Below are 26753 nucleotides of genomic sequence, written 5' to 3'. Positions count from 1 at the left end.
CACCCGCATCCTCGGTCTGAAACTTTAGCCGACATTTTTGTTGTTTTGTTTTTGAGGAGCACGAGGATGTATTTTCCCCACTTTGAGAAAAACAACTGAAGGAGAAACGAAAGCTGCTGTTAATGTTTGCCGGCTATAAATAGAAGCGATGCAGGGCAAACGAAAGCAAGCAGCGGGCATTTTCACTTCCCTGGAATGTGCAGCACGCACGCAGCCGTAACCTCGTGACATCATAAGGTCATTCGCCTGCGTCGCCACTTTTGTGCTTCGTGTGTAGGGGGCGAGGGCACAGGTGGTGGAGAGAACACTCCAGGTGCTCTCCCGGTCCCGGTTCTCACACCCTCCCGCAAGCTATGCCAGCAGCATAGTCACGTGTAGCTGTGTCTACACATCTTCTTGGTTCTTTCGGTAAAGTCACGTAGAAGGGAAACAATAAAATAATACAAATTAAACATAATAAAATAATTCTCACGACGTTTCGGCCGAAAAAAATAAAACACAATAAAATAATTCTCACGACTTTACCGAAAGAACCAAGAAGATGAATCCCTGCAGTCACGAAAGCTTTAAATCGCAATGTGTCTACGCAGTTACACTTTGACGTGTAGTCCGCTTGCAACCCTGCGACCCGCGTCCTGCGTTCGTCGAATGGAACTCGTTTGTTGGTGTTTTAATTTGAGAACTTGCCTTACAAACGTGAATTAAATTAATGCACCCGCACAGCACGTTTTCTTTGTGTGGCTTTTATTAAATAATTTATTTATTTTTTATTCTTATTTAAGTCCTGGTGCCAAAAATTGTACTCAATAATATTACACAGCGTCGCTAATCCCTGCAACTGCCTTTCACTCTCGCTTGCGCCATCCCCCCTCCGCTTCCTCCCCAACAACCTCCCCACCCATCGCCACTTGTGCTCTAGCGCGGTGAAACGCGAGCCCCATTTGCAGGAGCCGCGATCGTCAGTGGCGAAGGTGGGTCTGGGGGACGTTCATGGCCCGTGCGAGTTTGCGTCGTCCCCCGGAAGTTGCATTTTTATCCGACGGGGCCGTGGGCGCTCCAACTCGGTGCTCTAAGTGAGGCTATTGCCAGGAATGAACTTAACAAAATGCGTAGCTTGTTTAGCAAAAAAAAAAATTGTTCTTTGTGTTGTGTTTAAAAGTCGGCCTGGGTGGGGGGTTGGGGGGTGGGGGACGCATCTTGTGTTTTGTTGCGAGAGCGCTTGCCGCTTTGGGGCCTCCGTCCCGGTCGAGAGTTTTTCTTTTGACTGCTCAACCCTCTCTCCCCTGAGCCAATGCGCCGCAGCTGAGCCCACCTGGCTGCCCGCCCAATCCTCCCGATTTGCCCGGCTGATTCCCAAACCTCCCCTCTCCGCCCCACTCCCCCTCACCCCCCCCCACCCCAGAGCGATTGCTCGAGGGCTTTTTCTCTCATGAGCCCAGCCCAGCGTGACGGAGCCACTGCCGGAGCCCGCTAGCCCCATTAAAGAGGGGCCCCCCGTAGCCAGGTGTGGGAACGCGTTTGAAGGCTGGGTGGTGGCCGGCTTAATGGCCATGGGGCGTGGCGGTTGGGGGCCTATGCTGGGTATCCCAGAGCATCGATGAAGGCTGCTCTGAAGGTACAGGATAATGGCTTGAATCCCTGCCATGCCCCCCCCTGCCTCACCCCCATCTAAAATTTGCGAGGTCGCTGCTTCCCCCTTCCCCCTCCCCCGCCTGATATATTCCCACGCCCATATACTGAACCCCACTCCATGTCAACGGATTGGATTTCTCATTGAGCTCGGGGGTCTTCGGTGTTTGCGGCCTGGGGCTTTCGAGGGAGAGAATCTAGACACCTGGTACCTCCGGGGGGGTGGGGGGGGGCTCCTTCCACACGGCTTGGTTGAGCCACTGTGCAGGACCTCTCATGTACTACACACTCAGGTGCTCATTGGTGGAAGGCCTATTGGATGCGACAGTTTGTGAGTGACTGTTTGGCTTTCTGCCTGGCAGCCTATCTGTTTGGCTGGATGTTTCGCTGTCTGGTTGGGTAGCTGTATGGCAGCCTAGCTGGTTAACCACTGGCTAACTCATCTGGCGAGGGCGGGTGCCTGGCAAACGAGCTGCAGGAGTGTGCGTAATCAGCTGTGGGGGGGCTAAGACGCGATGGCGAGCGTTGCACGCGTGTCTCTTGCAAGCTTGCTGGTGTTTTGTGGCTGCTTACTTAGCGAGAGCTAAAGCCGGTGTGGGCAGGCTGGAGGAAAGCAGGGGGATACACAAGAGGTGGCTGGAAATCTACACGATTCCCTGATTAATTTTTCAAATAAACATTTTTGGTCCGGTTTTTTTTTAAGCCGATTTATTTTTTTGCAATTAGTCAAAAAACTAATTACATTTTACAGGGGGGGGGGGCGGTGATCCGATGCCAAGGTTTTCTGCCAGCTCTTCCCCATACAGGCGATTGATCCGTGGGGAGAGAGGGATTAGAGGAGGAGGGGGGGGGGGGTCGTTGGGAGTTCGTAATGAAATTGCTCCGCTTTTTTTACGGCCGTTTTGCAAAAACATGTAAGCGTAGATATCGCGATAAGATGTAATGAGGTTTACGCCGCTTGGAAAAATGGAATAAAATATCCCAATTGGCGGTGGTCTTGCAAACGGTGGCGCTTAATTGAATTCACCCAGGGATCTGCCAGGTTTGTGTTCACCCGCGTTGTTTCTCTGTAAAATGCAGCTCGTCGCTGATCGCCGCTCTCACCCGCAGCCCGCCCGCCAGTGGACACGCGGCTTCGTGATTTACAGCTCCACGGTGTTTGTCGTGCCCTGAATCGAAATGTAGCGCGCGCCAACCCGCATCCGTGGCGGCCGTTTCACACGTGCGACGGATGCCGTGGTTACCACGCGCGGGGTCACGACCCCACGACCCCACGGCCGATTCAAGCCCTGACCCTGGTGTGACCTCGTGACTTCGTGGCCTTGCAGTCACGAGCCACGCTGTCCACCTTGAGCCATGCCCCTGGCCCCCCTTGGCATCGCGCACTGCTCTGTACAAGGCAAGGTCTACTGCCATCTGATAATGTAATCATAATAATCATAATAGTTTTTTTTTATCTGTTACAGCCTCACTGAGTCTATTGGAATGTTTGGTCCAATTACTTTTGTATTTCGCCTGTGGTGGGAAACCAAAGTGCCTGGCGGAAAACCTACGCGCAGGGCGAAGACGCAATGCAGGATCCCACTTGCTCTGCTGCCTGGTCATCGTAGAGCCCCGGTCGGCTGGGAGACTCGCCGCCGCACTCCACAGCCTTTGTGTGTTTCTATTTCGATGTAAAGCTTCTTTCGTGACTGCAGGGATTCATCTTCTTGGTTCTTTCGGTAAAGTCACGTAGAAGGGAAATAATAAAATAATAAAAATGTATTTCGATTTAAAGCTTTCGTGACTGCAGGGATTCATCTTCTTGGTTCTTTCGGTAAAGTCACGTAGAAGGGAAATAATACAATAATAAAAATAAAACATGATAAAATATTTCTCACGACGTTTCGGCCACAACGCAAGCAGCCGTCCTCAGGTGAAGACCAGGTCTGTCGGGGAGACAGCGTCTGAACCAGGTCTGTCGGGGAGACAGCGTCATTCAGACGCTGTCTCCCCGACAGACCTGGTCTTCACCTGAGGACGGCTGCTTGCGTTGTGGCCGAAACGTCGTGAGAATTATTTTATTATGTTGTATTTTTATTATTATTTTATTACTTCCCTTCTACGTGACTTTACCGAAAGAACCAAGAAGATGAAGTCTTTGTGTGACCCAGCAACAACTTGCCTCCAAAGTGCTGGCGGATCGGAGGCGTTGCACCGCTGTCCACTGCCCACGCACTCTCCGGCGGGGCCTACGGGCCCCCCCCAACCCCCTCCGGGGCTGTGCCGCAGGCGTGAGCGCCGATGGCCGGCGCGCGCCGCCCTCGTTGATGGGCGAAGCGGGGTGACGCCCACCCGCCCACCGTAACGTGGAGTGCACGGTGGGCAAATTTGACAAACGTTTCGCAAGAGCTGACACAAGCGCGCCTTATTAGCGCGTATAAATAGTACGGTGGCTACTCCCATTAGATAGGTGTGAGCATTCCCCCCCCTCCCTCCCGTGCATACCTCGCTCAAAACCCGGCCACTGACCGTCCCCCCACACGTGAAACAGCTAGAGCCAAGGGCGCATCCGTGTCGAGTTTTTGACGAACCCAGACTTGCAAAGTCCCAGTCGTGCGTGAGTCAACGTCAGTGGAAGACCCGCGAGAAGCTCCGCACCGGAACCTGCTGTTCTCCTTGTCGAGGTTCGTACGCCGCCCCGAGTCGCCGTTCGGCCGCGACGATCCGTCGCTTCCGACCGCAGGCGTGACGAACTCCGCGGTTGCGGTTGCGTTCAGAAGGAGTGCCTCTTCGTTTTCCTGATTTTACTACGCACCGTTGCGAGAGCAATACGTCTTGAGTGGCTGTGCCCCCTGGGTGACGTGTGTGTGTGTGTGTGCCCGTGATAGACGACATGAATGCGAATGGGGCAAATAATCGATGCTCTGCAATGCACTGGTCTTGCGTGGAAGAGAGGAAGCTATTTAAATGGGCGATCGCATCGCTACGTGCCTGGCCGCGGGAGTGAATCGTGGCGAGAACGGTGGCGGAGATCGCACCTGGTCTGGGAGAGCGAGTGGCCTCTCAACTCCAGTGCTCTCCTCCCTACCCCTTCACCCCAGGGACCCCCACTTGTTGTAGAGAACCCCAGTTGTGTTGGGTGTGTGTGTGTACGGACCGTGTGTGTCGGGGACCCCCTGAGAGTGTGTGTAGAGACCCGGTTGGGTGTAAGGTTGTGTAGAATGTGTGTGAGTGTGTGTGTAGGGGGGAGCGGTGGTGTAGCGGTTAGCGCGCTGCGCTATGAACCTGGCGACCCGAGTTCGATTCCCGCTCACGGCCAACAGCAGTGACGATTATCTGAACCGGTCCCGGGCCTCCCCTAGGTCGACTCAGCCTCAAATGAGTACCTGGTGGGATGTGTAAACATCGTCACTCGGGAGACAAAGGCGGCCGGGCGTGGTATTGGCCACCCACCCCATCGTGTGCCGTGCCGGCCTTCATAGGTGCTCGCTAACAGCACTTGCCCCTACAGTCTGTTACAGGCTAAATGGGGCATCTTTGTTTGTGTCGGCACCACTCCGGTTGTTTTGTCGGAACACCCTCCTCCGTCTCCGGTCGTCATTAATATTTCAGCGAGCTGGTCCCGCGCCAGGACCAGACGATTCGGGGAGCGGCGAAACAAGCCAAATATAATCGACAATAACATTGATGTTCGCGCATAGCTACACGCGGCACTGTACGGCACAACATGCCTCGTATAATCCGCCTGTCCTTCAGCCACATCATGACCGTGATGACCATGACCGAAAGTGCTGTGGTATCATTGCCGGCGTGTCTCTTGCTGGGCTCTCTGTGGTTTGGTGCTCCAAGTGTTGAACTTTGACCTCGGCACGCGTTCCCTGACAGTCGGTATTAGTACCTGTTTAACACGTGTAGGCTTTCACGACCAATTTCCACAACACAGGTGTTGTGTTCATCTTCTTGGTTACTTTACCGAAAGAACCAAGAAGATGAATCCCTGCAGTCACGAAAGCTTTAAATCGAAACAGGTGTTGTGGGTTAGATCGGCTAAATCTGTAGTATGGGTATTAGTACCAGAGTACTGATGGTACCAAGGGTGCTTTGTTCTACCATGGTAGTACTATGACTATGGTAAGGTACCCTGTTGTGTAGTACTCCATGTCAGGGCCTCTCGGACTGTATGTGCACAATGCGTGCGCTGTCTCCTTGATGAAAATTGATTCTTAAGCTGACGATAAATGCGCGAAAGCAGCAGGGTTCTCAATGATTCGTCTTTCTAATGTCAATATGTTGCGCTTACCAAAAACGCCTCGAATCTTGAATCGTCACCACAATCCATAGAATCAGTTTGGGGTGGTGTGGTATTGGTGGAAGGTAAATAGTAACACCCTGTGGCCACACAGTACTGTGACTGGGGTTCTACTCCAGCCTGTGGTGTCGGTAACTCCAGGCGCGAGGGGGGGGGTCCCCAAGTTATTGTGCCCCAATCGGGGTGGAGGGGGGGGGGCATCCTTGCCCTGACGCTGCCTGTGAATGAATAGCCCCGTTCTGCCGCTGCCTCCCCCGAATAAATCACTCGCACCTGAGCTACGCACCTGAGCCCCCCCCCCCCACGTTACTCCCACCACCCCCCCCACGTTACTCCCACCACCCCCCCCACGTTACTCCCCCACAAGCCCACGTTACTCCCCCCCCCACGTTACTCCCCCCCCCCCACGTTACTAACCCCCCCCCCACGTTACTCCCTCCCCCACGTTACTCCCCCACAAGCCCACGTTACTCCCCCCCCCCACGTTACTCCCCCACAAGCCCACGTTACTCCCCCCCCCCACGTTACTCCCCCCCCCCCACGTTACTCCCCCCCCCACGTTACTCCCCCCCCACGTTACTCCCCCCCCCACGTTACTCCCCCACAAGCCCACGTTACTCCCCCCCCCCACGTTACTCCCCCACAAGCCCACGTTACTCCCCCCCCCCACGTTACTCCCCCCCCCACGTTACTCCCCCCCCCACGTTACTCCCCCCCCACGTTACTCCCCCCCCCACGTTACTCCCCCACAAGCCCACGTTACTCCCCCCCCCCCACGTTACTCCCCCCCCCACGTTACTCCCCCCCCCACGTTACTCCCCCCCCCCACGTTACTCCCCCACAAGCCCACGTTACTCCCCCCCCCCACGTTACTCCCCCCCCCCACGTTACTCCCCCCCCCACGTTACTCCCCCACAAGCCCACGTTACTCCCCCCCCCCCACCGTTACTCCCCCCCCCACGTTACTCCCCCCCCCCACGTTACTCCCCTTCCCCCACGTTACTCCCTCCCCCCACGTTACTCCCCCCCCCACGTTACTCCCCCCCCCCCACGTTACTCCCCCACAAGCCCACGTTACTCCCCCCCCCACGTTACTCCCCCACAAGCCCACGTTACTCCCCCCCCCCACGTTACTCCCCCCCCCCCCCCCACGTTACTCCCCCCCCCCACGTTACTCCCCCCCCCCACGTTACTCCCCTTCCCCCACGTTACTCCCTCCCCCACGTTACTCCCCCACAAGCCCACGTTACTCCCCCCCCCACGTTACTCCCCCACAAGCCCACGTTACTCCCCCCCCCACGTTACTCCCCCCCCCCACGTTACTCCCCCCCCCCCACGTTACTCCCCCCCCCCCCCCACGTTACTCCCCCCCCCACGTTACTCCCCCACAAGCCCACGTTACTCCCCCCCCCACGTTACTCCCCCCCCCCCCACGTTACTACCCCACAAGCCCACGGCCGCAGCGACACACGCGGCTCGCCACGAGAACCAGCGAAGGCAGCAGAGAGAGGCAGTCAGTGGCTGCTGCGGCATCGCGAACCGGGCCGATCGTTTTATTCCTCCTGGCTCGGGGGGGGGGGGCCCTGACGTCACGCACAACCCCGTGAGAACCGGCTTGAACCGGTTCCTGGCTCCCAAGGCAGGGGGGAGGGCCCGGGGGGAGGGGGGGGTCGCGAGCTGCTTGTGTCAGCCGCGTCTCACGCACACACACCCCCCCACGCACGCTCGCAGTCGCACGCAAGCACGCGCACCTCTCTCTCACACACACACACACCTCTCACTTACACACACACCTCTCTCATTTACACACACACCTCTCTCTCACACACACACACCTCACACTTACACACACACATCTCTCTCTCACTTACACACACACACCTCTCTCACTTACACACACCTCTCACACACACACACACATCTCTCACACACCTCTCACACACACCTCTCTCTCGCACTTACACACACCTCTCTCACTTACACACACCTCTCACACACACACATCTCTCACACACACACCTCTCTCTCACTTACACACACACCTCTCACTTACACACACACACACCTCTCTCACTTACACACACACACCTCTCTTTCACTTACACACACACACACACCTCTCTCTCACTTACACACACACACACACCTCTCTCACTTACACACACACCTCTCACTTACACACACACACACCTCTCTCACTTACACACACACACCTCTCTCGCACTTACACATACACCTCTCACTTACACACACACACACCTCTCTCACTTACACACACACACACACCTCTCACTTACACACACACCTCTCTCTCTCACACACCTCTCACACTCACACACACCTCTCACTTACACACACACCTCTCTCTCTCACACACACACCCCTCTCTCTCACTTACACACACACCTCTCTCTCACTTACACCTCTCTCTCACTTACACACTACACCTCACACACCTCACACACACACACCTCTCTCACACACACACACCTCTCTCTCACTTACACACACACACCCCTCTCTCTCACTTACACACACCTCTCTCTCACACACACCAGCACCACCCTCTCTCGCGCTCTGATACACACACCCGTCTTGTACAACATTGACTCACATACACCACCAACCACATCTCTCTCTCACACACACACCTTTCACACACACACCCTGTCGTACAACCCGTCCCACGCACACGCACAAACGCACGCCCTCTCCTCCCCATCGCGCACAACTCTTACGGACCCGCCCGTGCTTTGAAATGACGAGGCAGTGAGCGAGATCTCACGCGGAGTGGGGGAAGATCTCGATCGAGCGGGTGCCGATGTGTTGTGGCGTGCCGCGGGCTAAAAGAGCTGGCCGGCATCCTCGCCCGTGCTCGTCCGCAGTGACCCCCCTCTCCCCTCGCCGCCGACGTAAGTACAGTCCACCCAACTCCAACCCCGCTCCGTGTTGTCGACCCCTCCTCGGCTCGGTCAGATGCCGTGGCGGCTGCTGCTGCTGCTGGCACTATCGCGCGCCTGTTCCCCGGGGCTCGGCTCCCATCATCATCAGCAGCAGCAGCAGCATCGTCGGCTGCTGTCGTTTGCCGGTGCTTGCCACTGTTTTGCTGGCGCTGCTGTTGTCTGTTTGTTGTTGTTGTTGTTGTGACCGCGTTTCGGCGTGTTTTGCTGTTCGCCGTGTTGCTGCTATCCCCTGCCCTGCCCTGCGCGCGTGTGACTGTTGTTGTGGTCTATTGTCTGCTGTGTCGTTTGCTGTGGGAACCGTGGCTGTTGTCTGCTGTGTGTGTATTGTTAATGCGTGCTGTTTGTGTGTCATTTGCTGTTGTCTGCTGTGCATTTGATTTCTGTGTATTCCACCCATTGTCTGCTGTTTGTGTCCATTGCTGTGTATGCCGGCTATGGTTATTGTTTGCTGTTTGTGTCCATTGCTGTGTATACCGGCTATTATTGTCTGCTGTTAGTGTACATTTATCTATATACCGCCTATTGTTATTGTCTGTCAGTGCCCATTGTTGTGTGTCCTGGCTGGTTTCTATTGTCTCTAAACATCGTTCATCCTGGCTGTGACTGCTCCTGTGTCTTCACTCCTGGATTGCTGTAAATATCCTGGATGTTGCTGTTGTCTCTTACTTGCTGTTGTCCATTATGGTGCGTGTGACGGTTGTTGCTGTTGTGCACGCTGTCGCTCTGTCCATTGTTGTGAGCCTCGGATGTTGCTGTTTGTGTTCTCCTGCCGTGTGCACCCCCGGCTGTCGGTGTATGCTGTTACGAGGCGATTGTGCGTGTGCCATTGCCGCCAGTTGACCGCCGCCACCACCACCCAGCGTTTTGCGTTACCGATTGCCGAATACCAAAAATGCCTGCGGCGGCCACCACAACACTGGTGCGCTGTCGTGATGGATACAGCCCCCCCCCCTACCCCCTCGGGGCTGTTGCTTTGTGCTGTCGTGTGCAGCGTAGAGTAGAGCAATGAGCGGGGCCATGCCGGCCGGTGCCATCGATTTCACTTCTCTAAAAGCTGCCACGCCAGGTGTCCGACTTCGTTAGCCACGGTCTCTGCACTGTTGGATGAAGGCACGCACGTGCACATTCGTCGTCGTTATCATCATCATCGTCGTCGTCGTCATGAATAGCACGGTTGGCTACGTACGGTGCGAAAGAAGTTCAACATGCATACGTGAGCCATGGGCTATCAACTGCTGTATGAAGGCCTTTCCGTACCGCCAGCATCCTTCGCGGGCCTACAGTGCCAGTCGGTCTCTTGTGCGTGAACGGATTGCATCGCTCCGTAATATACACGCACGTAAACAAATGCTGTACGTCCTCTCGGGCACACACGTATGTACGTGTTCGCGTACATATGGGCAAACACATGCATCGCGATCGTGCAATCTATCCACACACCATTCGCTCGTGGGTATGCGATGCCACAATCCATGTCGCTGCTGCACCTGAGCTGATCTAATTACCCCCCCCCCCTCTTGTGGGGTGTTCGTCCTCACGGCCACATTCCTACCTTTGGCTGCCATTCTGTCACCGGTCTCGTCCATCGGCCCTTCTTGTCACCCATCCCAGTCCGCGAGGCATTCACCTCTAAGCACAATGGCTTCCCTTGTAAGCCAACCAAAACAAAGCCCGCTCTCGTCTTGTCGGGCAGCGACATTCTATCCCGTCTGCTGCTCCGTCACTGACGTTGCTCCTCGTTATTGTTGCTGCTGCTGCTTCCGCTGTGTTTGCTGCTGCTGATGCCGGATCTCTTGGTTACGTTGCTGTCGCTGTGTCTGCTGCTACTGACCTTGTTATTGATGCTCCTGCTTTAGGTGCCGTTCCTGCTACTGCTGCCTTTTGCTGATATTTCTACGACAACGCTGATGCCTCTGTTTTTTTTTAGTCCTGTTTTTCTGCTGTTGTTGATGATCCTGGGTCTGTTATTGCTGCTATTTATACAATTACTGATGCCTAACTCGGTATGGTTTCTGCTCCTGCTGATGTTGATGCTTCTTCTACTGCTGCTGCTGCTGATTGTTTCTACGCCCTGCTGCGTTTGCTGCTGCTGATTATGAACATCATCATCTACTGCTGCTGCTGTTCATTCACCCCCTGCTGTTCATGATATTGCTGCTGCTGAGGATGTAGTGCTGCTGACTGATGTTCCTGCTGGTTCTGCTGTTCCTGCTGGCCGTCGATGATGTTACTGTTGCTGCTACTGGTTTGTTTTTTTCTCTCGCGATGATGACCCCTGCACCTCCTGCTCCCGCTGCTGTGCTCCGCCTGCTGCTGTTTGGCTGCGTTGTGGTGGTGACGTCACCCCCCCCCCCCCTCTTGCAGGAGCTGATCGAAAGCCTTTGTTGTTGGCTGTGCTGTGTGAGAGCGTTGCGTTCTCCAGCCGCCTCGCCCTGCATTACCGTCGTCCTTGGCTCCTCCGTTGTTTATTTTAATTGTACACTCGTATCAAAGAGCAGCAGCAGCGGCGGCGGTGACGGTAGTGATGATAGCGATAGTCGTAATCTTATATAATAATAATAACACGACTACGGTGGCAGGAGTAGAGAAGGACGAGGCTGTCGCGAGAGAGCCGAGGCGAGCGACGCGGAGAGAGCGATGCGAGGGTACGGAGCGCCAATCTCACCGCGGTGATTTCCTTTGCTTTGCAGTGCCTCCGGTGCGAGCGTGGTTGCCATTGACAACAAAATCGAGCAAGCCATGGTGAGTGTAAATCACGACACGCACGCGCAGGCGCACACTCTCATAGCACATGCGTTGCCACACACGTACGCACGCACGCACGTACAAATATGCACGTACGCTCGTACTCTCATGCCGACATATGTGGACGTGTATGGCCGCACGCACTCGTGCATGCGCACATGCATGCGCACGCACATATATGCCCACAATCATATATAACCACACTCATACGCTCTCACTCACACGCTCTCATTCACATGCTCATATATATACCCACATAAGCATATACGCAGAGTTCCGCACACATGTACACAAAGACATAGCCACACTCACATATACCCTCACGCATATCGCACGCAAAGACAAATAACCCCTGTTTAGCCTGGACAAGTGCTATCAGCGAGCACTATGAGTGAGTGGTATGGCCAGTACCACTCCTGACCGCCTTTGTCTCGCCAGTGCTGATGTTTACACTCCGCACCAGATGTACACACACACACACCGCACAATCGCAATTACATCTACAGTGTACATTGTCTTTACCTGCATGTGGTGATCCGTTGCTTGAATGTAAATGAATATGAGGCGATGGCGCTGCCTTGGGGCAGCATGTTTGCCTCTTGTTGCAGAGGTTCTGCAACGAGGCGCCTTGGTGGCTAGGAGATGTTAACTACCTCACCTGGTATACAGGAGGTCATGGGTTCGATCCCGACCCCGACGCCTGTATATTTGGAGTTTGCGTGTCTCTCTCTCCGTGGTCGCGTGGATTTTTCAACGGGTCCTCCGGGTTTTCCCTCATTTAAAATCAATGCCACGCGTTCAGAGTATTTGGCTCCTGTACATTCCCACGTGATAAGCCACGTCTTTGAGCTATCTTTTGTGGCCAGGTCGCTTCTGCAAAAGAGATGTGTAGCTCAGTGGGGCCTTACACGGATTATATTTCAGTTTAGTTCCTGGTTCGAATCCAGCGGCCGCCCTGGTTAATACTGCGGATGTATTAGCCAACAAAATTGAGCGCCATCTGCTTGACGGCGCACGTTAAAGATTCCATGATGTACTTTTTGAAGAGTTGGCCGCGGTCCAGATTCGAAGCATTACCCCGTAAATGACCCAATTGGGATCACACTCGGCGTCCAATACCCCCTACAAACGTAATTTTTAAAAAAATCCACGCATTTAAATGTAAACAATTCAGTTGAATAGTATGCGCTGTGTTTGCAAATTGCACGTGTTTGCATTGTGTCCTATATTCGTTACTTGCAAGTGTATGCAATGCAACTCAACAGTATTCTTCCACTGTATTTGTCAATGTTGCACGTGTAAGCTACTTGTATACAATACTCGGAGCAAGTGTAGTGACTGTGAATGATGTCACTGTGTGGTGCCGGGCCTATGAGGCCAAGGCGGATAATATGTTGGCAATGGGTAGCCTGGTTACTGGGCGTAGTACCAGCCCTAGCAGGGCTTGGGTGAGCGCTGGTCAGCCCAGAGGCACCACGTACAGTGTGCGGTGCGGGCTCCCGGTGAGGGAGCGAGAGAGTGTCAGCCAGCCAGGGTTACTTTGGGGCATGATACGCTGGTTGATCTGCCGACACGTGACCGGATGATATTGAAGGGGGGCCGCTGGGTGGTCACGTGGTATAGAAGAGCTCTCGGGAGCCTTCGGGAAAGGGCCAGAGAGATCTAGAAGGTGGGCGGGGCGAGAGGCGGAGCCAGCCCCAGCCCGGGCCGATATCACGTGGGCCCCGTGAGCGGCTCGGGGTTCTTTGGGTTCTTGGTGAAGAAGATCCACGTTGGGTTGAAGAAGCCTCTAGCCACACGGTCCGGGACCCAGCTCGTGGTCCGGACCGGGATAGCGAACCGTGTCTAGTTCTTACCGTAGCGTGGTTAGATGGGCGTTCAACACCCGTGTGTAGATCACATTGTGTTGTGTTGGTGTTAGTGCGAATAAAAGTGTTGCTCCCAAGATAACGTCTGCGACTCAGTTGGACTCACTACGCAAGCACGGTATTTTACAGCGACGGGATGCATCCCATCCCATGCGGAGTACTGCAGACGGAGCACTTTCATAATCCGTTATCGTTAAGGAAACGTACGTAATGCATTTTAATAGCTTTAGCATAATTGTAGCAGATGTCTATTCTGTGTGCGTGCATAGATAGATGATATCTATAGATATGCTGCTATGTCATCTTATTAGGGCCATCCTTAGTGGGGGGTGCGGGACCCGGGGCAAACCCAACTGTGTGGGCCCCTTCCATCTGACGACGAAGAGGGGCGGGGGGATCCCCCCCCCCTCCCCCCAAACCGCGGGGCCCGGGGCGATTGCCCCAATTCGCCGTGTACCCTCGGGGCGACTCTGAATCGTGTATCTATGTGTACGCACAACCCGTTTCCAAATCCACTGCTGGATGATGGCCTCCCCACCCCCGTGCGGGTGGTGGATGTTGTTTAACCATACTTCACCGCGCCTCCCTATATAGTACTGTAACATGGTCTTTTAAATGAATACACGTGCCTTTGCGGAGATGCATGCTTGCAATTTAGGTGGCTTAGGGAACGCATGAGAGGCTAATGACATACATCTTCGAGGCTGTTAAGGAAAGTAAGTGGCTTTAGGCAGGACGCGTCATCGAGTCTCGACGGCCGGAGCGTTAGACCAATAACCCGAGTGGCAGCCAATAAATGGAACGCGTGCCGCCGAGAGAGCGTCCAGCGTAGAGATGGAGCGTTAAGATGAGCTCGATACTATAACGTATCTTGATTTGAAGCTTTCGTGACTGCAGGAATCCATACTCTTTGGTTCTTTCGGTAAAGTCACGTAGGTAAAAAATACAATTTTAGGGATGAAAAAAATAACTTATTGTATATGTTACACCTACGTGACTTTACCGAAAGAACCAAAGAGTATGTATAGCATACTCTTAGTATTTTCGGTAAAGTCACGTAGGTAAAAAATTTAAATTAAAATTTATTAAAAATAAAATAATAATAAATCACGACGTTTTGGAGGCAACACAAGTCTCCGTCATCAGGTGGGACCGTCACAGCCAGATTTGCTGTATTTTTATTAATTTTAATTTCAATTTTTTTACCTACGTGACTTTACAGAAAAAAATAAGAGCATGAATCCTTGCAGTCACGAAAGCTTCAAATCTAGAATTATAACGTATGTTCATTTAGAACTGAAGTCCATCAGCCGCTTCGCGTATGAGATCACCCACTTTAATTTGCGTTTACAAGGGGGGCCACTGCTGTTATGTAATGCTGTGTCGGGTCTGGTAGGAGGGGCCTCTGGGTAGGGAGGGAGGAGGGTGGGGCTAGGGGGGAAGGGGGTGGGGCTAGGGGGAAGGGGGTGGGGCTAGTGACTGAGAGGGGGGAGGGGCCAGTGAGGGGGGGGGCAGGGGGGTTTCCCCGGTGATGTCACCGTTGCCACGAGAAGCAGAAAGCTTTGGTGACGTCACGAGCCAGGTCTGCTTCCCCATTGGTGGGTGGGGCGTTGGCTATTTTTGCTCTGCCTATAAAGGCGGTGGAGCGGAGTCCTCCGATGTTTAGTTGGCAGTGGAGAGGGGTGGTCCAGACCCTCTCTAAACCCACTGCTGGTTAGGGGATCTTTCTCCAGTCGTGCACGGATTGTTGGGCCAGACGGTCGCCAAGCTGGTCGGCAGCGCTGGTTGGTGAAGGCGGGGGAGGGTAGACGTGGGAGATTATAGAGGAGATTCAATACAACGGATACGCCCAATTCTCTCTGCTACCCGCAAGGTGTCGTGTGTGCGCGTGTGTAAATATTAGTGTGTAGCACATTGGCGGAGACGAATTTTATTCCAAGTACAAATACCGTGTGTGTGTGTGTGTATCAGAGACGGTCGTGTTAATACCGCGGGTGTATTGGCCGTGAGATGCGTGTTGTCTGCTTGAGAGAGGCCGTGACATCATTCGAAAAGAGTCGCGCTTTGTGTGCTGGCTTTTGCGGTCCAAATTTGCCAAATTGGGAAAAATGTAGCCGCAAAATGTACTCGATTGGGATGAAACGTCGCCGCATCGCCTCGTGCGGTGAAAGGACTGGAGATCCGACCGTCTGTCAAACACAGCAGCAGCAGAGAGCGTCGTGTCTATAAACATGACTCGAATACCAAATGTGCTCCTGATTTAATTTGATATAAACAAATTGATGTGATGATGCGCCATTGGCAGCGGTGCACAATTAACAAAAAACGCTGCCTGGAAAAAGAACGAAACAATCGGCGACGTTTCGGGCAATGACCCTTATCCATAGCACATGATTAAGTTGAGTTTTTTTTTATTTGATCGCTGTAACGAGACTGAAATGTTGCTCTGCCTTTTCACTTTCTCTGTACTTACGTAATGAGCCGATGGTCACTTCTTTTCGATGGGGCACTGGCATGGTAGTGGGAGGAAAGGCTTGCGCATGATCTGCGCACGCTGTGCCCGCACGTACAACTCTCTCAAGCGTACGCATATCCCCAATTGCGTGGACTAGTAAAACCAATTCTACTGATAAAAAAGCAATAATCGACTGCACTGACAGTAGTGTGCGAGTACCATCCTCGTACTTGTAATGGTACGTCTCGTCACAGGTGTGTGTGCCAGGGATAAGCCTGACACAACACCTTGTGGCGTCTGTTGGTATGGAAGCGGCGATGTGAACGCGGGCACCTGTGCCACGGTAGTCGAGTCTCATGCGTGTGGGGGGGGCACTGTGCGCTTACAGGGCAGCAGCAGCAGCTAAAACTAAAACGTTTTAAAAAAATATAACAGATCTAAGACCCACAAATGATAGCTCGACAAAGTGGCTCATCATCACGTGGAAATGTATAGCAGCCGAATACTCTGAACGCGTAACGCTGATTCTAAATGTGGAGGGAAAAAACGGAGGACCCGGAGAAAAATCCTCGCTACCACGTAGAGAGAGAGAGAGATACATGCAAACGCCAAATAGACAGCAGCAGGCGTCAGGGTCATGATTAAACCTACGACCTCCTGCGTACCAGATGAGGGAGTTAACATCTCGCCACCGCGGCACACCGTGTCCCTCCGGAGAGACGTGCTCCGGATGTTGAAACACACTCCGCTGATGATTGGACTTTGTCAAGATGACAAGCCATTAAGCCTGCTGTGTCGTGGATTAGCGGCGTAATTCCTGTGGCCCGAGTGGATTGTGCATTCGTGGTAGCCACAGCCGAGCTTAACCGCTCGCGGGAAGTGTGGGATTGATAGTCCATGAGTCCAGATGTATCCCTTGTGGGTGCCACCTGTCGTTTGTCTGTGACCAATGGCAGTTAGTCGTGTGATAATCATTTGAGATGTCTAGGTTGTCAATGAATCCATTCTAATTATCCACATGTATAAAAACTAAGATTTCGCTGACTTACACGGTGCCAAAATTCTGCTGTGGCCCATGGACAATGAGGAGCAGCGTTTAGCCGGGGAAAGCGAGTTCGGTTTAGTGACGAAGCTCGTACAGCTGTCCAGTAGTGGCAAGACTACTGATAGATGTATCGCTCATTGGATTGCTCCAGTATAAATAAATATTCTGATTCTGACCGTACGTACACATACAGCCCAATTGTCAGTCCGCTGCTGGATGAGGTTCTCCCCATGCCGTGCGAGCCGTCGGGGTTATTTAACCATATTTCACCGCGCTGGTCAGTGTGGATTGTTGAATGTGGAGATCATTTACGTTTGAGCATAGTACAACAATTCATTGATGTGCACAGCTCGCTCCTGACAACTTATAGCGACATTGAGCGGTGTTTGAAAATATCTTTTTTGCTCGGCATGTCATTTAAAGCAGTACAAGTTGAGATTTTATCTTGAGGGGTTGGGACGGGTGGAGTAGAGTGAGAATAGAGGTTGGCAGGGAGGGGCGAGTTCATAGAGTGTCTTTAAGAGTGTGGGTGCAATCTTCAGATGTTAACTCCCTCACCTGGTCTCCATGTCGTGGGTTCGATCCCTACTCTGACGCCTGTTTGTTTGGAGTTTGCGTGTCTCTCTCTCCCCGTGGTCGCGTGGATATTTCTCCAGTGTTTCCCTCCACATTTAGAATCAACATTATGCGTTTCAGAGTATTTGGCTGCTTTAAATTTCCACTTGATAAACCACTTCGTTGAGCTATCATTTGTGGCGAGGTTGCTCCTGAAAAAGAGCTCCTTACCTGGTAAAATAAAAATTATTTAGTTTTATAGTTTTAACTGATTGCTGCCCCCCCCCCCCTTCCTCGTTGTGCCCCACAGGACCTGGTGAAGTCCCACCTGATGTATGCCGTGCGGGAGGAGGTGGAGGTCCTCAAGGAGCAGATCAAGGAGCTCATCGAGAAGAACAGCCAGCTGGAGCAGGAGAACCGCCTGCTCAAGAGCCTGGCGAGCCCTGAGCAGCTGCAGCAAATCCAGAGCCAGATTGTGAGCGTGCCGAGTGGCGGCGGGGGCGCCCAGCCGTCTACGCCGTGCGGCGGAGCCCCGGCAGTGGGAGCCGTCGCGGCCCCGCCGGCCGCCGCGGCTCCCGTGACAGCCGCCCCGTCGGCCACGGCGCTCCCGTCCGTGTGAGGGCTCCCGTCCGCCGGGTGCTGCCCCCACCCCCCACCACCCCCGACCCCCTACCGAGCCCAGGGCTAAATTTCAGCTGGGTCTGTACGGTATGGATCGGCTGCCCCGGAAAATCTTTACACGCCTAGCACGCAGCATCCGGCTATACGTATCGCTACGGTTGTGGCTCCTACTGACGTGTGCCTACTCCCAAGTCCATCGGCGGGCCCGGAATATGTTGGGTGAGAAATTAATCCCTGCTCCCCCAACCCACGGGAGGCGGGGTGGGGGGGGGCTGCCTCTTGAGAGACGACGGAGCACAGACTGACAGCCACTCCTCCTCTTCCTCCTCGTCGCAAATTGCAATAGGATTCTTTGTTTTTTTTACCCACGTGTCACTCCGCCGCCTGAGCTTACAAGGACCTGACAGCCATCTGTTACTGTGATGACATGTACATAAACATAGTTATATGAAAGAAAAAAATTAAGTAATTAAAGGTGACTGATGTACTGTATATTGAATGCTAGGCTACGTGTTAATTGGTGCCCGTGCTTCTGATGTGAACGAGCCGGCGAAGGGGAAGCCAAGCAGAGAGAGGGCCCCTTCTGAAGAGTTGGGATTGGGATTGAGTCGAGCTGTGACCATGCGAAACTGAGCCACCTACATACATACATTCGTCGCCGGCGCATAGCTGCCAACGCAGCGGTGCGTGGAGACACGTTAATCCACCCTCGCTAAAGCCCTTAAAATTCCTCAAGCGGGATGTCGCATACACACGATGGGACACGTCGGGTGTCCACGATTTGTTAAATTTTATGCTCGTGTCACTTTAAAAATATATTTTTTTGTTCCTCGTGGAGGTCAATATTTCTCTGTCCCCATAGCGGGTGCAGCAGCAGCAGCGTCGTGTAGCATGTTGCGTCGCATAGCACACGTCGGGACTAGCGCGACAAGCGTCGCTTCCAGCAGCATGAAGCTAGCGCACGCTACCTACACGTGCCGCTACCAGTTGCGACCGAGGCCTTTTCAGGAACTCGTGGGCGCGTTTTGCTCGAATTTCGTTGGTAAGAAAAAGGTAAAGTCGGCGGTGACTTCGGAAGAGGGGTCGTATCGCACAAATGCACCTAGGGGTCCTTGCCGCAGAGAAATGATCACTTGCAGAGTGTCCCCCGTCACCTTTTCGGGGATTTAAATATCATAGAATGGTACAAAGCAGTCCTCTGCCCTCCCCTGCCCCCCCCCCACCTTGTGGTTTGTGGGCTGAGCAGGAACGCGTCGTCCTTGTAGCATCACAAGTGTGACTTGTCGCTGGGTACACACTTTTTGGGCACAGCACACGGTGACGATAGAGTGAACAGGTTGTATAAGAAGTGTATATTCTGTACGTTATGTATGTACTGTATGTAAAATGTACCTTTGGACAGAAACATGTAGATACGGTCAAGTGTTTCAAATGTTGTGCACTTGAATGGCAGTTAAAGTTCATTGGCCAGTTGCAGTTGTGCAACATTTTGTAGTCGGATTAAGGTTTCACTTTGCCCGTTTCTCTTCTACCAGTACGCTCTCGGTTCTCTGCCGCCGTCTCTCATGTAACCAGTGCTACGAAACTTGAAACACATGAAGACAAAAAGATACGTTAATAAAAGGAAGAACATTCAACCAAAGATGCCAAGAGCACGCTCAGCAAGTTGGGTTCAACCTTTTTTTTCGTTCATCGCCTCTCGTGAAACGCGGAACCGGCGTAGCTCCGTCTGCTGCGCGTAGCTTGTGGCTCCCCCCCCCACCCCGGCCGCCCGAGACCGTTCTATTTATTCGTGGCCTTTGCGTAGGCCCTGTTCGTCGCACGCGGCCGCACGGTTAAGCGACACAGGCACCGAGCGTCTCCTCCAAAGCCTGTGGATTGTTCTCAAGTCGTTGCTGATTTGCGCCGCTCATCACTCCCACCCACCATTCCGTCTCTCTTTCTCCCTTGTTTTGTTCACACCACCGCACCCGTTCCACTTAAGTTATTTTGTACTGCTTACATAACCTACTAATCCCCTCTCGCGCGCGGTATTGACGATGCGTGTTTGTTACTGTAACAATGGGAATGAGTTAATAATGTGCAAGAGACCTTCTCCACCTGCTTGTAACGCAAGCCGTGAAATTAAATATCACATGACATGAGAAATGGTCGTTTCATTTTTTTGCGCAGAAATGTTTTTTTCGATAACTGCTCGGGACACGAGTCGCAAAGCACCACTGGAAGTAGTCACAGTGGTCGAGTGTCGTCAAAGCCACTTTCTCGTGTGCAGGCAAAGCATTCGGTCGCGTGGAGTGTTGTGCGCTGTAACCAACATATGCTTGAGGGGCTCACAAGTGACGCCATCACATCTATCCCGCTGTTGAAGGAACGAAACAGGAGGATTTCTCTACAAATCTGGCTGTCGCCTGATGATGTTAGTTATTACTGGTAAAATGTCGTACTGATTGTAAATGTTGTGGATTTATTCTCCAACACATCGTTGTGCTGTACTAGTAACCAACTGGCACGTTCTGTTTAGGTGAAAAACCTTACCGATTGGTGGCGGGTTTAACAACACATGCGATCCAACCTAAAAAAACATGTATTGTGGACATACAATGGTTCTTATGAATGCAGTTTTGCAATATTGCCAACCATGTAATCGGCTGCATATAACCACCCTGCTTGTGATTGTGGCAAAATCCGTTGATGCCACCATATCTCACAAACACTTTGCACCCTCAGCCAGATACCACAGCAGCTGGGGACACGACCTCAGTGGCCTGCCTTGACAGTACCCACCATCTGCTGGTTCGGTCTTCTCTTCCTGTTGATCGCCACTCATGCAGACCACTCTAATGCCCGTCTTGGCAATCAGCCCTCCAGCGTCCTGCACACATTCCACCGTTTTTTTCCCCCTCATCGGCAGCACTTGCCTGCAGTGTTCCCTTCCGAACTTTCAGACTCGCAGCAATTCCTAGCGTAGATTTCAAACACCTGTGCTCAAAAGCAGCAAGTTTATTTGAGTCCAGATCTCAGATCCATACAGTAGCAGATAGTGCTCCTGCCTCAATTACCACTTTCCACTCAAGACGTCTCATTTCCAAAGTGGTTTCCATTGCCCATCAAACACCTGCCCTGATAAAGCAATATTCGTCTTGACCTCACAGCCCTCTGAATTATGGATATTATTGCCTTTGTACACGAGTCCTATACAACCTTATTTACTACCTTGACTTATGATTCTCCTATAGGAGGGTCGTTTCTAATTAGAAATCAGTTGTCAGGAAAACTTGAGGCTGAGGTTTCCAGCCTCTGCCTAAAGACCACCAATAACAGAATGGCTTTGACCAAAGACCTCGTCAATAAACCTGCATCTGCACACTCCCAAGTCGCATACATTTGTATCGCCTATCTGCCCCTGGGTTTTCTGCTGTGCTAACGCCATTTGTGGTGTTTGTGAAGTCAAGCACAACGTTAAACAAAGTTGGAACTCACTGGTGAATGCCCTGTCCTAACAAACTATTCTGATGTCTCCAACTTTTCATACACGTTTTGAAGCAGCCAGCATTTCACCTGGTATGCCAAAGCTGCTTGCAATTGATATTCGGTACATATTTCAGCCTTGACTTCAGGAAGGTATATTAAACTACAATATTAATAGAAAGCATTATTTGCGGCACCAATGAACAGTGTAGCATCGTTTTCCCCAGTGCCAGTTCATGCTGAACACTGCACGTGTGAATCCACAACTTAAGCAAATGTTCAGTCAGAGCCCAACCATTCTCAATAACAGTTTAAAGCTGCCACGTAAAATTTAGCGAGGAAATAGGCTTTTATTTGTCAGTTTTGAATAAATAGTAAATCACTTTCCATTGAAGGCACATTTGTGTTGTAAACATTTTACATGAACACTTAAAAGCATGCGTTTTAAAGACTGGCTTGGGTGTTGGGCGAGAGGCTCGGAGTGGGGTGGCGATTGTGATGCCTTCCCACATCGTGGCAGCAGAAGTTGGTGGTGATGGGGGAGTGACTTCACAAGCACTGCCTCAATATCCACTCCTCACGCTCTGGATGATTTGGAAGACAGCTGTAAAGGACAAAAAAAACAATTTACACTGAGGTGAGCGATTTTTCATTCCTGTACACAAGTGCCTTACCTGGGAAGCCCACTGCTTTACACCATCGGTGTCCCAGGCTACAGATTGGGGCAGTGTCATGGACAGCAGAAGGTATGTGGAGCAAAAATATATCAATCTCATGCTCCCCCACACCTATGTTCCCCGCCTTCAGCGTACACGGACAAGTGTGGTGAAGTATGGTAAAACATTACCCAAGTGTGAGGAGACACTCATCCAGCAGTGGATTGACAGGGCCGTGTGTACATGTATTATATGCATGTTCCATAAAGTAGGAGATATAACTGAATTAAAACTTTAATCATGTGCAACTTATTTCTCCTGAGCATGCATTCACTGTGGTCGAAATGCATTCTTGGCTGCTATACATGACTTGTACATTGTATTTAATCCCGTAAACAATTTATATGTTTGGAAGGACATACATTTTTCGGGGCATGGCCTGGGTGGATTTGGGAGTGATCAAAATGTTCTTGTGCAGGAACTAGACCGACTTGCTCACGTGGGACAGTGAGGAATGACATTGGCTTGGTGGACCCTTCATCCAGTGGTGGATAGGTCACGGCCAATACATTGTATCCTTCACATGGAATTTACTATTTTGAATTAAACGGCGCTTATTAAGAGGAATTGACTGTAAAGCCAGGAATGTAATAAGATACTCGCGCGTTGCAACACAGCCAAGAGTGGACGACACCCAGTTTCGAAAAGTCACCCGATAAATCTACCTGAAGAGCACACCTGGGGGCATTTTCACACCGTCACCAGCCCACGGGGGTGCTAGGTCACGCAAACCCAGAGCGCCAATCACTTCCCATGCGTCTCCGCCCATAGCTTGTGGGCGTTTCTGTCTGCCCGTGGTGACGCACTTCCCTGTTGCGTGTGGTGTGGGGGTTTACCCATGCTGACGTGTATTATGCAAACATCGACGCGCGAACGGCGTCTAGTTTCGGGAAAATCATCAACCATGTCAACGCGCTGACTCGGCCGTGCGCATTCTCACGGCTGTGTTGTGGTGCCAGTTGCAACTTGTTGTTGTTCACAGTTACCGAGCAAAGGCACAAAAAGCCAAGTGATGATTGCTTGTGTTGCAGTCGAAACGTCGTGAGAATTTTATTGTTTTATATTTTTATTATTTTATTGTTTCCCCTTCTACATTACTTTACAGAAAGAACCAAGAATATAAATCCCTGCAGTCACGAAAGCCTTAAATAAAAATTTAAGGTTGTAAGAGCTTGGGAAAAGAGAGTATGGGGAGGGGGGGAGTCCAAAGCAGTGCTAAGAAATAAGAAAAAATATTTGAACTGCCGTGTGGTGGTTGAACACGGCGGATGAAACACAGAGTCCATCTGTTAAACCAGGTCATGAGAATTCCCTGGTTTTGGAGGAAGCTCTGCAACGCTTTTTTGCCAATCCACTGCTGGATGAGTGCCTCCCCATGCCATACGAGTTGTGGTTATAGGACCAACTTTACCAAAAATCTGTTAGTGTGGGTTGTAGGCATGGGGCGGGGGGGGGCATAGAACATACAGTACAATAATGGATTTTGCTGCACTGCACCATTGCCCACCACGAAGTCCTTGACCTCTGAAGTCAACGCACGCTAGTTCCCTGCAGGGTCACAATGGGGACATGGTGTGGTGGTGTATTGGTTAGCACACTGCGCTACGATGCCCGCGACCAGAGTTCGATTCCCGATCACGGCCAACATCTGGTGACGATCATCGGAATCGGTCCTGGGCCTCCCCTCGGTCGACTCGGCCTCAAATGAGTACCTGGTGCGGTGTGTAAACATCGCCACTGGGGACACAAAGGCGGCCGGGCGTGGTGCTAGCAACCTACCCCCTTGGCAACCTACCCCCTGGTGTGCCGTGCCGACCTTCACAGGTGACATTCGCTGACAGTACTTTGCCCCGACAGTCTGTTCGGGCTATACGAGGAGGGAGGGAGGATCTTTGTTTTTTGAAGTCGGGTATGGCGGTGAGATCGGGTACCTGAGCCACAGACCACGAACACGAAGAGTGCAATCAGGGCAGGGCTCACGGGAAGCCGCTCCTCCTGGGCTTTCTGCGGGGGACACAACACGGCTCGAGTTTCTCACTTGTCTCCAGATCAACAGATCTCAACCTCATTCCCTCACCCGCCTCCCCTGTACTTCAAAGCAAAGGTTGGGGGGGGGGGATATCTGTAGCGGTGTTGGACCTCGCCTTGCACTAGCCCGCACTGACCACAGTGGTGAAGTATGGTCAAACAGCCTCGAAGACCGGTATGGCGAGCAGGGGATGGAGTTGAGGTTTCACTGTTAAAACTCCCGTGTGGTTCACGTTTCGAAGCGAGTGGCGAGTATTAAAACCCGCGTGCCACATTGGTTACCGTGGCAACGCGTCACGTGCTCACCGTTAACACGGTAACCATCACGTGCGCTGTGGTAAGGCGCCGTCCATAAATGACGTCACGCGATTTTGGACGATTTTTGCCCCCCCCCCCCCTCGTCACACGGCGTCACAAAAAGTCAGACCCCCCCCCCTCAAATACGACGTCACAAAGCTCTGCCCCCCCCAAAAAAAAATAAAACATGCTTCAAATCGCTTTAAACTATTGTCTTTGCAGTGCGTATTTAATGTGGCGCTGCACTGATGTTGTAGGAGAGAACATTTATTAAAAAGTATATTTAATTAAGACAAAGTTGCTCATTTTGATGTGACGTCACATTTCTCAAACCCCCCCCCTCGTCACACATCGTCACAAATGTCTGACCCCCCCCCCCCCCAGGTGCGTGACGTCATTTATGGACGGCCCCTAAACGTTGACATGTGAACTGTAACGGTCGCGACGCAACGTTCACACGTAGCGTGGTCACTTGTACCGAGGTCACGTGGTGACGTGGTCACTTGTACCGAGGTCACGTGGTGACGTGGTCACTTGTACCGAGGTCACGTGGTGACGTGGTCACTTGTACCGAGGTCACGTGGTGACGTGGTCACTTGTACCGAGGTCACGTGGTGACGTGGTCACTTGTACCGAGGTCACGTGGTGACGTGGTCACTTGTACCGAGGTCACGTGGTGACGTGGTCACTTGTACCGAGGTCACGTGGTGACGTGGTCACTTGTACCGAGGTCACGTGGTGACGTGGTCACGCGACATGCGGTTACGCGCTCACTAGCGAAGTTGGTAACGTCGGTCACGTGGTAACTTGTACCGACGGGGTAACGTTGGTCACGTGGTGACGTGGTGACGTTGATCACGTGGTAACGCGCAATGTGGATACGCGCTCGCAAGCGAAGTTGGTAACGCGGTCTATAACGTTGTGAACGTGGTAACTTGCACAGGGGTGACGTGCTAACGGTGGTAACGTTGGTCACGTGCAGGGTAACACTCACGGAGCTCTTGGCGACATGTCCGCGCTGCGTGATGTTCTTGCTGTAAGCTTCGTTCGCCACGCGAATCCTCTGCTTCGCCACCATCGTCTGCGTCAAACACAAGAGCCCCCGTAAACCTCACGGTTACCTTAAGGGGTTACCTTAAGGGGTTACCTCAAGGGGTTACCTCAAGGGGTTACCGCGGAGTAATCTCCGAGCAGCCTCGAGTTACCTCGCAGAAATCGCGGATTTTTCGCAGAGGGTAACCTCACAGTATTCCCAGAGTAACTTGGGCAGTTGCCTCAGTGTAATCTCGGAATATTCCCGCGATAATCTCTGAATCACCTCGCAGTAATCCCAGGATTTATCTCACAGTAATCTCAGTTACCTAAGATACATCTCTGAATAATCCCGCAATAATCTCCGAGTAATCCCAGAGTTACCTCAAAATAATCCCGGTGTAAACCCCAAAGTAATCCGACAACAATCTCTGAGAAATCCCGCAGTAAAACCCGGAGTTACCCCGGAGTAATCCCAGAGTAATCCCTAAAATAACCTCACAATCTGAGAAATCCCGAAGTTACCTCGAAGTAATCCCGGAGTAACCCCCAAAATAATCACACAAGAATATCGTAATAATCCCAGAGTTACCTCAAAGTAATCCCACGAGAATATCTTAATAATCCCAGAGTTACCTCAAAGTAATCTCACAACAATCTCTAAGTAATCCCATAGTTACCTCGGAGTAATCCCGCAGTAATCACCACCAAGACGGCAACGCTCGACGCTGACGACCGTTTAAAGAGACGCACCCTCTCACCGCCGCGTATCGCTCCGACCCGATCAAGTAGTGCGGACGCGAACCAACGAGCGCGGCCGACGGCGGAGGTTGAAGACGACTTCTGCCGCGAGGTTACCGTCGAACGTTCCTCAACGTCGGTAGACGTCGCAGCTGGACGCGAACGAACGCGCGGTAACGGGAGTCAGTCTGCGCTTCCGTCCATCGATGTGGACAGGAAGTGGCGGTGGAGGGGGGAGGCGCCGCTTCGCATCCACTTCCGGAGGATGGCGTATCCGTGCGCGCCTCGATGACAACGTG

At 52.4% G+C, this 26753-nt stretch overlaps 2 protein-coding genes across 4 annotated transcripts in view; one reads left to right on the top strand and one right to left on the bottom strand.

The window, feature by feature from the left end:
- LOC144947032 (TSC22 domain family protein 1-like) overlaps window positions 1–20310 on the top strand; it is a 99014-nt gene extending 78704 nt beyond the window's left edge. The window contains exons 2-3 of the mRNA XM_078876174.1: window positions 11574–11625; window positions 17862–20310. Coding sequence (XP_078732300.1) covers window positions 11574–11625; window positions 17862–18170 — 361 coding nt within the window. The 3' untranslated portion in view covers window positions 18171–20310. The remainder of the gene's footprint in view (window positions 1–11573; window positions 11626–17861) is intronic.
- Window positions 20311–21970: 1660 nt separating this feature from the next.
- On the bottom strand, window positions 21971–26686 carry LOC144947034 (stress-associated endoplasmic reticulum protein 2-like). 3 transcript variants are annotated; one of them, XM_078876176.1, is made up of 4 exons: window positions 26394–26686; window positions 25676–25762; window positions 24288–24360; window positions 21971–22244 (listed from the first exon to the last, which is right to left on the bottom strand). In XM_078876176.1, the coding sequence occupies exons 2-4, from the start codon at window positions 25757–25759 to the stop codon at window positions 22204–22206; spliced, it is 198 nt and encodes a 65-aa protein (XP_078732302.1). In that variant the 5' UTR covers window positions 25760–25762; window positions 26394–26686; the 3' UTR covers window positions 21971–22203. The 3 variants fall into 3 exon arrangements, with proteins under 3 accessions (XP_078732302.1, XP_078732303.1, XP_078732304.1); XM_078876177.1 differs by having other exon boundaries at window positions 26467–26686; XM_078876178.1 differs by having other exon boundaries at window positions 26475–26686.
- Window positions 26687–26753: the final 67 nt, after the last annotated feature.

Source organism: Lampetra fluviatilis, chromosome 43 (genome assembly GCF_964198595.1).
Source record: "Lampetra fluviatilis chromosome 43, kcLamFluv1.1, whole genome shotgun sequence".
Taxonomy (NCBI): Eukaryota; Metazoa; Chordata; class Hyperoartia; order Petromyzontiformes; family Petromyzontidae; genus Lampetra; species Lampetra fluviatilis.
Note: the sequence above shows the minus strand (reverse complement) of the source record. Positions and strands in the feature narration are given on the sequence as shown.

What these genes read in the sequence shown, in the direction of transcription:
- LOC144947034 (XM_078876176.1), bottom strand. Translation starts at nt 25,759, where the DNA reads ATGGTGGCGAAGCAGAGGATTCGCGTGGCGAACGAAGCTTACAGCAAG. An exon ending in GACATGTCGCCAAGAGCTCC is followed by an intron (nt 24,361 to 25,675) that starts GTGAGTGTTACC and finishes TGTCCCCCGCAG; the next exon opens with AAAGCCCAGGAGGAGCGGCT. An exon ending in GTTCGTGGTCTGTGGCTCAG is followed by an intron (nt 22,245 to 24,287) that starts GTACCCGATCTC and finishes TGTCCTTTACAG; the next exon opens with CTGTCTTCCAAATCATCCAG.